A 13,652-nucleotide genomic window follows, 5' to 3' on the forward strand; every position below is an offset into this window, starting at 1 on the left:
TAAAGGTTAAGAGATTTACCCAAAGTCATATGTACGGGAGAACCAGGAGTCAAATCCAGATCTGTCTCATATCAAAGTTTGTTCTCTTAAAAATTGTGGTTGGGAGAAAGAGGTTATATTGTCACTTAAAGATTCACAGATTAATGAATTATAACTACCAAAAAAGATGTGATTGGGTGTTGGGAGAAAGAGGTTATATTGTCACTTAAAGATTCACAGATTAATGAATTATAACTACGAGAAAAGATGTGATTGGGTGAGCGTCTAAGAATATTTAATTGATTAAATTATCAGTTGTTTTCCCTTTTGCTTTTAAAGTAGATTCCTTCCAACCACAAATAATTTTTCTTAGAGGGCTTTGGTTAAAAAGAAGGAGAGTCACACATAGATACAAAGTTTTTAAAGTCTATGAGAAGAAATAACAGATTTTCTACAAGTAAAATTAAATTAGAAATATAAAAATATAAGTCCTAGAAAAATGATGGGACTTGGGGAAAACATTTTTAACACCTTATTAATTGGGCAGGAGTATGAAATTCAATATTGTGGATGAATTCATTTTCAAGAGGACTAAAACTTAATCCTTTTAAACCTAGTTATTAGCAATTTTATATGCAAATCTTTTATACACTTATTTCTAACAAATTATATATATGTATATGAAATTTCTCTACCATATTAAAGTATGCAAAACCTGGGATGAACTGTTACTGATACCAAAGGACTGTTGTTAAAAACATTAGTCATTCTTTGCTGCAGTACATTAATTTTTTTTGTGTGTGGGAATTTTTGCTCTATTGAGTGACCCTCCTTGGCTGTGTTCCACAGATTACTTCTTCACTTTGTTTCTTGTAACCTGGGGATGATAAATAACCTAGTTTGTTCAATCACTATGATAGTTTCTGTAAGAACTGTATGTGGTCTGCGGGTAAAAATTAAATCTTTTGGTTTCCCTACTCCACTCATACTTGCTTCTCATTTTTCATTTCTGAATTCATTCTTTTCTGGATGTTTAAGTCTGAAAAAAAGGAGCTCTTATTTTGTTGGTAAAGTAGTTATTACAGATAACAATGAGACTATAAAAGTACCTGAAGAAAACTTGTAAACATAATTTAAACAGTCTCTGAATGGTGTGAAACAAAACTCAGAAACTATGAAAGAAATGTTGATAAATGCAACTGCGTTAAAATAAAATTAGCATGGTAAAAAAAAAAAAAAAAAATCATTGTGTTTGGCTCCAGAGAAAAGAATTAGGCCCAGTAAACTGAAGTTACAGAGGTTAAATTTTCAATCATTAGAGTGGTCTGAAAGCAAAACTTTATCCATAATGAACACTCCTGGGGTATTTTTCCTTTGGTTTTGTTTGTTTATGTGCCTTATTTTTTTTGTTTCTGCCCAGTATCTGAACCAAAAAATGTTTAGAGACTCTGCATTAGTGTGTTAATGTGAGGTTTTGACTCCACAGTGAAAGTCAAAAGTGGGCAGGTATTCCTCTTCCAGTTACCTGGCAGTTTGTGTTAGCACAAAATACTTTCTATACTGCTAAGAGAATTAAGTCACTTTGCTCCATGTTCAAATTCCCAGGCCAGGGCACCTGATTTGTTGAGTTTAAATCAAGCCACACCCAGTTTGCTTTTTAATAAATTGCTTCTCTAGGAATTGACAGTGATATGGATTTAGGATTTTTTTTTAATGGTCTCCTCTATTTTGTCTGCTTCTCTGGCAGAACTGCAGAACTCCTGTCATTCATATGTTATGTCTCCTGTACCAGCCCTCCAATTACCTTAAGTTTTCCTTTCTACTTTCTATTTCTTTTTGCTCAAAATTGTGGGAGATTTTTTTACATCTTATATTTCAATTAATTTTGATCTTTATTCTCTGCATGTTCTTTCTTTTTAAAATAATGTTATGCTATTGGAAGACATACCTTAATTGGTTATTTCTCAGACAATATCAATAATAGTTTTGAATTTTGTTTTTGGTCCCCTATGATTTTCTTTTCCTTGAATTCCCCATTTCTTCTGGGTTGCTTTTTTTCTCTTTGTTCTGGTCTCTCTTTATTATGTTGATGCTTTTCTCAAATATCTGGTGAGCCTTCGTTATGTGTTTTTATATTAGAGCACTAAATATCTGATTTGAAGCTCTGTTACAGCGGGCTTTGTGGGCTGTGGTCTCCTTTTAGAAGAATCTGGCTAATTTACTAGAAGAGTACCTGGCACATTGTAAATATTTATTCAGTAAGCTACTATATCACTGGTTAGTGAATCTCTTTTACTCTGTTTTCCAAAGTGACTCTATGCCAAGAACAGAATTGAATATTTAGTAGTGAACTTGCTTGTGTTTTCAGATAAATTATATTATTTTTAAGTTACATTTTATTTTATTAATTGTGGTCAGAAGAGTGAATTTTGTTATTTTTTCTTTGGCTTAGTTTTCAGATAACTATTACCGTGCAGAAATGATTGATGCCCTGGCCAACTCTGTTACACCTGCAGTTAGTGTGAATAATGAAGTTAGGACTTTGGATAACTTACATCCTGATGTGCGACTCATTCTTGAAGAAATCACCAGGTTTTTGAATATGGAAAAACTTCTTCCGAGTTATAGACATACCATCACTGTTAGGTATGATTAAATTCTTTACTTTTTCTTTAAATTTATTATAACTATAAAAGAAATTTATTCTCAGAAAATTAGGAAATATAGTAAAGTAAAAAAGAAAATTAAAATTCTCTGTGATTCTGTCAAGCACAGATAAATTGTTAATTGGAGAATGTCCTTCTAAAATGTCCCTCTATAACTATATAAATTTTTAATTGAGATTATATTTTGTGTATTTTTTTATATTCTGTTTGCAGTGTAAACAGTTTCTCATGTCATCAGAAATTCTTTATAAGCCTTATCTTTTGTCTGCATATTCTTTTATTTCATTAAATATAGTATAAACATTTCTTAGCCTTCTTTTAAGATGGTGTTTTACTTCTATCTGCTTCTTTGTATATGGCTATTAGAAAGTTCTGCTTATTTCCTTAGGTGTTTGCTAAAAGTTGCTTACTGATTCAAACATAGTTTTAACCTTCCATATATGTAGCGAATATATTACTAAAACATTTGGAGAAAGTACTTTATTTAAATGACCACTGTGATAGACACAGTCCATCATTGACCGAGACGTCTTTATATGATACATGACTATTACAGAATTGAAAGTGGATTCAAATCACATCAGTTTTTTAATTTATTGCCACAAATGAACCTCTAATACTTGGGAAACAAATTTAATTTATAATACTTCAGTGAAAGTAGTTAACTCAAGTACCTTTTTCCCCCTAGTTGTTTGAGAGCTATTCGGGTGCTTCAGAAGAATGGACATGTGCCAAGTGATCCTGCTCTTTTTAAATCTTATGCTGAATATGGCCACTTTGTGGACATCAGGATAGCAGCTTTGGAAGCAGTTGTTGATTATACTAAAGGTAATACTTTAGAAACAGATGCTCTTATTATTTTAGAAAAAGTATTTACTTTTTAAAGCCAGTCTTGGTTATTGGGTTTTCATAGTATGTAAAATACAGATATTTTAATTTTAAATTCTTGACACACTGACTTAGAAGTAATCTCAGTAAATGTAGCATTCGCATAAGATTTAATAAATGAAGGAAAAGAATAAAATTATAGATATCTTGGGCCTTGCCAAAAACTCAGCGTATCATTCTGTATCTTTAATTGCTTATTATTTTTAGAAATAGGAGATGATTTAGGGGAAATTTTTAAGAAGGATTAAAGAAAACATCTTAACACTCGTATAAAATTTGTGTCTGTGAAAGTAGAGCAACAGACTAAATAGGAACTTCAGGAATTAGGCAAGGCTTTATGAATTTGGAAAAAACATAAATAAGGCCAAAAAATGGGTAAGAGAACCCATATACAAATACATACCCAAAACATTTTTAAAAATTTAGAGGAGAAAAAGAGTTAAAAATGTAAAAAAAAAAAAAAAGAAAAAGAAAAAGTCATGAAGAACAGAGCAGGTGGAAGAAAGCAATAATCCAAGAAATAATAGAATACTCTGAAAGAGTATGAGTGGAGCTGACTTAAGGTAGATTCTGATGAAACTTTAATTTTTAAGGTTAAGGAAAAATGTGTAAGTTCCTAGGAATATCAGAACCAGGCTATGGTACAAGGTAAAAGAATAGTGTGGCATCTGAATTTGTTAGAACATGAAGAGTCAAAAGACAGTGAACAAATAAATGGCTACGTAATGTTTAGGGAAAATTATGATCCAAGACTCTCTACCTTGCTAAGTTGTTGCTCATGTAGCCTGTGGAATTATAACTACATATCCTATGTAACATTTTTAAAAACATAACTCCCAAAGATAGTTTTCAACTGATCTGGATGTAGTCAAGATTGGTGAAAGTATGAAATGAACAATGATAAGTAACTGGGCCTATAAAATAGTTAATATTTGTTAAACTGGTTGTAAGATTTAATGCACATTTTGAAAACAATTTTTTTAAAATAATATGCAAGTTGAAGGAATATGTAATGTGATTTACCTCTAAAATCCTGGATGATAGCACTAAAATATGGCAAGAGTAAAGAAGTGAGAGCATGCTAAACTTCTTGTCTGACTATGGAAAAGAGAGGAAGGGGTGAGAGAAGTTCTTTAGTAGATAATGGTTCATTTAAAAATGTTAAGTAGAGGAAAGTGTACTTAAATCTTGGTAATTTTTTGTAAATTTCAGTAGAGATACTTGTTTGCAGTCAGTAAATAAAGAAAGGGTAATAACAATATAATGTGTATGTGCTATGTGTTGGCCCAAGTTCAGAAAGGACTGTCATTTGTTCTTTTTTATTGAAGGTTAAAATATTCTTTCTTGTAAGAAATAATTGTGAAAATAGTGATTTAGTTGTTGTTAAATGAATTTCTTGGCAGGAAAAAAAGTGTAATTCTTTGTCAGTCTCTATTTCTGTTTTCGAGTTTTACCAATTCATGAAATCCAAAGTTTTGAGATCTACCAAATATGCCAGTGCTCTCAAACTTCTTTCTCAAGATATATGAATGATATTCAGTGTCTCATAGATAAGAAGAAAATTTCATGAATACCACCTGAAATGAAATAGAATACTAATATTATAATTTCCAATAGAATGCTGAATTGATAGGTATAATTTAATTGATTGGTCTTTAAATGTCAGCTATGAATCCAGACTTTATTTTTATTAAATTGTAAATTTAAATACTGGTGCTCAAATTAGAAAATAGAAGAAATGAAAAATATTGGGAATAAAATTCTGAAGACAAAGCATTTCATATCATAAAAGCAAAACCTGTTGAAAGGTGAATGAAAATATTAATGGCTAGTCATTTTATGTCAATTTTGTTCATATATGTTTATATATGAACTATTTTACTATTTTTATAATTGCCTTTTATATATCATACTGAAAAGTTAAGACTGCTCTTTAATCTTAAATGGAAGAAGCCATGTGAGCAAAAACATTTGATTGGGTGCCATAATTTAAATATCTAGAAACACAATTTTATTTAAACAAGTTTTGCCCAGTTCGAGAGTTAATCATCTCTAATATAGGGCCTGTAATAAAATATAATTTGCTTTATGTTGCATTTGCCATTGGTTTGAATTATTTAATGATGTAAAGAGTATGCACTTGGTGCTATTTTAGCGGCCTCCAACTGAAGGTTTTTCCAAGTTCTTGTTGATTTTCAGGAAAAGAATTTCAGGATGTACCACATAGGGCTTTTTAATTGAAAGACTGAAGTGAAAGTATGCTCTCAAGAGCAGAGAGCAGGCAGGCTTGAAAAGAGCTGCTGCACTGGGGAGAAGTGGTTTTTGGTCTTTGGAAGTCTTATTAATTGAAGGGAGGAATATTCAAGGCTCCATAGCCTCGAATGGGTTGGGTTTTACTAAGAATTGGGTTTCTTCCTATTCTTAGAATTGGGTTCCTTCCCATTTTCATGCTTTATATGATTGTTTCAGAACTGTCAGGGTGATTTCAGGGGCGGGGAAATTATGTAAGAAAATATAAGAGCTTGCCTACAGCCTTTACTCTGAAAATCCAACCAAGGCAGAGTCCTAAAATTAAGTGTAAACTCCTGGCTTGTCACTTGTTATTTAGTGTGTTATAATTAACAACAAATATATTTTGTTATTTTTATTTTCAGTGGATAGGAGTTATGAAGAACTGCAATGGCTACTTAATATGATTCAGACTGACCCTGTACCCTATGTAAGGTTAGTTTATATACTATAATATTTTATAAATCCTAATGTAACTTGAATAATTTCAGATTCTATATGAACAATTGTTTATGATTTTTGAAAATATGGGAATATCTTATACGTTTATTCATGTCTTTTATTTTTTTTTTAATTTGATTTGCCTTTGGAAAGAAATCTTCAAAATATAGTGTTAGTAAAGTTTTATTCCCTGTAGTTTTAAGTATGATTTCTGTTGCAAATTAAAGACAACCTTATGAAACAGTTTGTAATAAATGTGGAGGATAAAAGCTCTGTATTGATTTTACTGTTTTAAAAGTAATGAAGAGCAGTGTTTTAGGACATCCAGTTTGTTCTTTTCTATCTCACATAAAGTTTCAATTTTTATTAGACTTAGAATTTTTAAGAAAGGTAATATGACATTAAAAATTTAGAAAAATAGAGGAAAATAAAAATTCAAATCCTGTCATAGTAACTACATTCATTTTTGTATCCCTTTTTAGTTATTTCCTTCATTTCTGATGGTTTCTTTTACAAAGTAGGATGTTTATAGTATTATATATTAAGATAGGATTAAAACTGACCATTTCTGTTCCTTTTCTTATACATAATAAGCAAATTTTGTTTCATTTGTCTTAATATGATTTCATAGAATAGAATTTTAAAGCTAGAAAATAACTTACAGCCATTTCAATTAGAAATGAGCACATAGACTTAGATACCTTAATTGTCTTGCTCAACTTTACATATCAGTTGACAGATAATTTTCTTCTAAAATGACGTAAAATAACTTCACTGAAATGCATCTCGGTATGAGAAAGCTACATGAGAGATTATAGACCCCTTAAGTAGAATTGGTTTTTGACCAACCAAAGATTTTCAGGTTATTTATAACAGTGAGTTCCATCACCTCATATTTCAGTGTTTTAAGTGATGTTTATTGTATAAACTTTGTGCAGAGTTTCACTGTTAGTAGTTCTTGATTTGTAATCTAAGTTGTATTTTAAATAATTTATCCTTGTGATTGATGTACTAAGGGAAGGCTGACATAGAGGAAAACAAACCTCATAATCACCCATTTTAAATTATATATTCATATTGAAAGAGGATAAACAGGAAACCAGCCTCATCTCTTATCTAATAGAGCTCATACATTTGAAAGCTTGTAAGATTCTACTGACAAGTGGGAACAGAAAGTATAAATACAGTATTAATAAGGTTTATCATGTATTCATTTGTTTTTAATTTACATTAACAGAACTAACATTAGCATGCATATTTCTGAGCTCTATGTTTTGAAGACCATTTTTAGCAGATTATCATGATTTTTGTAATATTTGAAGTAACTATATAAATTATATACTATACAATCTAAATAATTCTTTCTTAATACTGTTTTGGAACTGTTAAAGTTCATTCTAATTTCAGAGCACTGTTATTTACAATCTGAACTGAAATCTATTTAAAGATTTATTTTATGATTATTTTTAGAATACTTTCTTCTTAATTGATGTGGTTCATTTATATCACCATTAGAGAACCTCTTGGGCTTAACCTAATATCATCCAACACATAGTTTATACTTAAAAAATATTCTCAATTTTTCAAGGAAATATGTTGTTTTTACTCTTATAGACATGTCATGAACCTGTACTTTCTCAAGATTTGCTTAAGGTCTGTTCCAGATGTCTGAAGCATATACTTATTATGAATTTTTATATTTAACTTTTTGAAAAATCAAGCAGAGGATTCTGTCTTCTCTTCTCTTTTTAGTATTGTTTTGAATCTATAGTCATTTATGCATATTTCCTTGTAAAAGCCTTTCTTTTATCACCTAAACTTATTTCACAGTTTTAAATTTCACAGCACTAAAGGATATTAACAGAATTCACATTTACAGATTGCAGCCAAAAGGTTAAATGATTTACACTACAATCTAGCAGTTCCACTTTCCTCCCATCTCCTTCTCAATTACAAATCCAATTTGATGTCTTACTACCGACAATTAAATATAAAAATTTCTCCAATCCACTTTCTTTAAAGTTTTGCTAACCTCCATAAGAGTTACTTACAACTCAGTTTCTTTCTTCCTCACCTGTATCCAGTATTCCAATTACTTTTAAGTTTTGAATTTCTCAAACTTAGAGCTGGCTTTTTTATCCTTCACTAAATGCTAGAGTACTGCTATCCCTTTCTTCTTTCCTTTCTCTATCCTCTTTTTATGGTGTCTTCTACTTACAGCATCAGATGTTTTATTTTTCAGATTTTGGTTTCACCACATTGCCCTATTTTTCAGAAGACTCCAGAATGTATTCAGATACCCTCTCACATGAGACAACAACTCCCTGTAGTAAAGTTTAACGGTTACCCTCTATAAGGATACTTTTCTTAATCAACTCTTCTCAACCTCAGCTTATTTTGAGGAAGCGTTTTTGCAATCTCCATATTTAAAATATTTAAAATGCTTCTGTACACTTCCGTGCTTTACAAAGATACTATAATAATGAAGTTTACATTCATTTTATTATCTGAAATGTAGACTTCTTGGCCTATATGTGATTTGTTTTTTTTTTTTGTTGTTGTTGTTCCATTTTAAGATAGCAGAGTGGAATGTTCATTTTAGAAAATGGGGTGGGAAAGATTGAGTCAGGTTTTAGAATATTTCATTGCACAGTAAAATGATTTTAGAACAAACAAAATCCACCAGAATTTTTTAGTGAAAAAACAAGTAGTAAATATTTAGGATGTAGTATAGTATCTTTTGAAATAAAGCTACGCTAAACATAAAACTAGACCTAAGCAGGAAAATGATAAAATAGGAAGGAAGAATTACAGATAATTTCTAAATATTTTATGGTATCTCCTACTCATAGTGTCAGTCACCAAAAGGTCAGCAAAAATTTAATTGGTTTTTTAATCTTTCAGGCATAAGATTCTAAACATGTTGACTAAGAACCCACCATTTACTAAGAACATGGAGTCTCCCTTATGCAATGAAGCCTTGGTAGATCAACTTTGGAAACTTATGAATTCTGGTGAGAGAGCAGTGATTTAAAAAAAAAATTTGTATTATTAAAGTATTTCCATTTTACAACAGGTTCTCAATTCAGTAGCATTTAAGAACTGAAGTTAAAAGTTTTTGTCTTGTCTTTTTTTTTTTTTTTTTTAAAGTAGCATGTCACCCCTTTACAGTGGTGGCTGTGATAGCATTTGTTAAGGCTATACTCACTTTGCTCCACAGGGTGGTTGAGGAAACAAAAATATTAATTATGTGAAAGCATGAAATGGTTGAAGGGCTATAAACAGGAACCTGCAAAGTATTATTATTTTTATTTCAGAAAGTCACAAAGGAGTGAAAAATAAATCTTCCGACCTCTTTTCCCTAGCTACTTGATGGCCTTTCCCAGAGGTAACCAATTTATTGTGTATCCTTCCAGGGACAGTAAGTGCGTGTAGAATAACATACAGCCTGTATTTTTTTAAAAAGTACATGTTGTTACTGTTCTCTACCTTGCAGATCATGGTATTTCATTATAGTTTTAATTTACATTATATGAGTGAGGTCAAGAGGCAGGATAACAGTGCTTAGGAGCACTAGCTCTGGAACCAGTTTGCTAAAGGTTGAATCTTACCTCAGTTATTTACTCACTGTGTGACTTGTCTAAACTTTTTTCATTTATAAAATGCAGATGATAATGATATCTACTTCTATAAACTGATAATTAAATGAGTTAGTATTTGTAAAGCTCAAGTGGCTTATACTATATACTCAAAAAGTTGTACTAGCATAGTGATGATATTATCATTATGCTTCTCATATTTGAGCTCTTTGTATTCCCTTTTATGTAATTCATTCCATTCTTTGCCATTTTTATTTAATTGGATGATTGGAAATGTTATATCTATTTAATGAAAATTTGCTTTATGTCTCTGATAGGTTGAAATTGTAATACTGGTTTTCATTTAAAGATGCAATCAAAAACTAGGCTGAAATGCATTTTGCTTAAAGATAAATGGGGTTATTACAGATGGATGTTGGGAGAGCAGTGGGTATTCATTCAAATACTTTTAAGTTTCGAGTGTGTCACTTTATCTTCACTCTAGAATGTTGGAAAATAACTTGTCCTGCCTATCTCATTAGTGGCTACTTCACTGACTCACAATTAAATATCAAGTTCTAATTCTTTTCTTTTATTATTTAGTTTACTAATATTGAGGTGCTATGCAGTTATATAACTTCCGTTTTCTAGTTTCATAATAGTGCAATACCCCCAAGTAGAAGCACCATCGTAGATATTTTGATGAAGTATAATAAAATTGAAAATAGTATGGCCCTTATCAAGGTCTTAAGAAAACAACACGTAAACCAGTGTATACTAAGATCTTGCTAAATTGTTTTTCTAATGTTTTCCCTAATTCCTAGAAGAATAATTGCTAATATTTACCTAATGTTTTATATTTTGCTACCTCTGGTTACCTTGAAAGATATTATTATTTCTGTTATTTAGGTCCAGGGGATGAACACACAGTTAAGAAACTTGTAAAGGATCGTGTAACAATTAACATGTGGCACACACTGTACTGTGTTGAACATATTCTTAACAAGAATACATGATTTCTTGACCATGATGGATAACATTTGAGGAAAGCATAGTGAAGTACTAAGAATTATTTTATTACCTTCTACAGAAGATTTGTTTGGACAAAATGAATGTGTTCAAGATTAATGGGATCATTTCTGTGAAATATTTGAAGCCCATTGGAAGGTTTTGATTATACAAATTCCAACTCTGATTGATGTTTTAGTATTTAACTTTGATAGTGTGCAATATAGTACAGTTACTGCTTTGATTTAGAATACTCTGTGCCAATAATCTAAACCAATGAGATATAAGTGAGGCCATAGTCATAAACAATTTATTGCTTGGTTTTTTAGAATTATAAATAAATAGGAACAGTGTGAACAGTGGGAATGGCATGAATAGTTGGGAATATTTTTTTCAAAAAAATTTTTTGTAGAACATTGGACATTAGGGAAGATAGACTATGGACGATTGTCATTTCCCTTCCAAACCTGAACCTTTGGGATATATGAATGAATCTGATCTAAGAAATGCCTTTTTTGTTTACTTAAAAAAAATTTTAATGATAAAAGTAATATAATGATGTTACAGAATTTATGTGAAAAAATAAAGGAAAATATTACATAATTCTGTTATAGTACCACTATTAAGATTTGGTTATATTTGGCATCTAGGAAAAAATAATTGTGTGTGTATATTGTGTGCATAATTGTAGTTGAGATAAAGGTTTTAAAATAGCATTTTATCATGAGAATTTTTCACATTGCTATATTCCTAGTGGTTATTATTTTAAGAATTGGTAATGAGAATTCATCAATAGCAAAAGGAGCTAGAACTTCATCTAGGTCCCCAAATCCTGCTGAACTCTGCCTGCACCTCACTCCTTCTTGGGATTCCTGGGTTGTCTCCTTACTTGAGATAAGCATTATCTTGACTTACATGTTGAGAACAAATAACAGAGATTTAATTATATTCTTTTATTTATTTTTGTCTTATTCCAGAGGGGATTTGAGGTGTGTTGACTTCGCATAGTTATAAAATTCATTGAACCCATTTAAAATATATAGAACAGAGTATCATGGCAGTTAAAAAGGATCATCTTATGAGATGACCAGATAATTTTGAAGAATGAAAGTTTGTTTGCTCAACTGATTTCAAAAGCTTTTCAGTAAGAGAGAGTAATTGTGCTTGGACGCATAGAAACAGGAGTTAGAAAATTGAAATTAATTTGAGAGTGAGACAGATGAACTAAAGAATGACATTCCTGGTTTTAAAAAATTCACATTCCATTCAGCTAGGCAGGTGGCTCATGCCTTAATCCTAGTACTTTGGGAGGCCAAGGTGAGAAGATTGCTTGAGTTCAGGAGTTTGAGACCAGCCTGGGCAACATAGCAAGACCCCATCTCTGCAAAAATCTTTTAAAAAATTAGCTGGGCACAGTAGCACATTATAGTCCCAGCTACACGGGACACTGAGGCAGGTTGCAGCCAGAGATGGTGACACCACTACACTCCAGCCTTCACAACACAGTGAGACCCTGTCTCCAAAAAAAAAAAAAATTATATACAATTCAGTGAATACTAATAATACTCACTTTAGAAATACACTAAAGGGGGATTTGGAGCTGAGAGATAGGTACAGAAACTGGGGACTTCTGGTAACTGAGTCACTTTAATGGCCATATATGCAGAAGGAAGGTTCTCAAACTTAAACTTTTGAGATCCTAGGGCTGCCTAGTCTCTGCATACTTCCTGGTGCATGGTGGCTCCACTTAGCTTTAAAATCTGGGATGTACTCTAGTATCTTTCCAACAGTTTTTGCTTTGAAAATAGATACACAAACACAGAGCTATGTATGTATATACTCACTCACACATATATCAGATATCTTAACTGATTCTGTTTCATTTTTCATATAACTTTTTATCTTCAGCATTTTGTTTGTGAAAATTTCAAGGCTTAGGAAAATTTAGTGAATAATACCAAGAGTAACCATATACTTTTAGGTTGATTGACCAGTTGTTGAAATTTTACCACATTTATTTTATCTCTTTTTCCTTCTCTTTCTTTGTATGGATATTCACACCCTCATTTTTTACTGAATCATTTGAAAATAAATTGCATTATGTGCCTCATTGCAAAATACTTCAGTATACACTCTGGAGAATAAGGTAATTCTCCTACATATCCACAATATCATTATCCCACCCCATCCCAGTGTATAGCCCATGTTTAGATTTCTTCACTTGGTCCCAAAAATGTTATTTGTAGTTCCTATACAGCTTTTAAATTAATAATCCTCCATAGAAAGATAGTAAACATTTTTAAGGAGAAGGATATTTTGCATTATATGGTCTTTATTCCTAGTTGCTTAAGAATCTTAAATAAATTTATTATTTATTTATTTAAAAAAATTTTTTTTTTAGAGTGGGGTCTTGCTGTGTCACCCAGGCTGGAGTGTAGTGGTGTGATCCTACCTCACTGCTCCTTGAACTCCTGGGCTCAAGTGATCTTCCCACTTTAGCCTCCCAAGTAACTAGGACTACACACATGCACCACAGTGCCCGGCTATTTGTTTTTTTTTTTTATTTTTGTGGAGATGGGGTCTTGCTATATTGCCCAGGCAGTCTTGAACTCCTTGGCTCAAATGATCCTCTTGCCTCAGCCTCCCGAGGTGCTGGGATTACAGGAATAGGTTTATTTTTAATTGAAAATATCACATTGCCCAGGGGTAGTCCTTTTTAAAGATTTCACACATTAATTTATTCACTAGTCATTTCTTGAGCACTTTCTGTTCGCTACATTGCTGTTTCACGTGTATTAACTTA

General features: G+C 31.4%; 1 protein-coding gene across 1 annotated transcript in view; it reads left to right on the top strand.

Annotated features, from left to right (window-relative positions):
• TAF2 (TATA-box binding protein associated factor 2) overlaps positions 1-13,652 on the top strand; it is a 75,230-nt gene that overhangs the window by 44,628 nt on the left and 16,950 nt on the right. The window contains exons 19-22 of the mRNA XM_069466044.1: positions 2,432-2,625; positions 3,334-3,473; positions 6,188-6,257; positions 9,168-9,277. Of these exons, the coding sequence (XP_069322145.1) occupies positions 2,432-2,625; positions 3,334-3,473; positions 6,188-6,257; positions 9,168-9,277 (514 nt within the window). The remainder of the gene's footprint in view (positions 1-2,431; positions 2,626-3,333; positions 3,474-6,187; positions 6,258-9,167; positions 9,278-13,652) is intronic.

This window comes from Eulemur rufifrons, chromosome 3 (assembly GCF_041146395.1).
Source record: "Eulemur rufifrons isolate Redbay chromosome 3, OSU_ERuf_1, whole genome shotgun sequence".
In the NCBI taxonomy this organism is placed as follows: domain Eukaryota; kingdom Metazoa; phylum Chordata; class Mammalia; order Primates; family Lemuridae; genus Eulemur; species Eulemur rufifrons.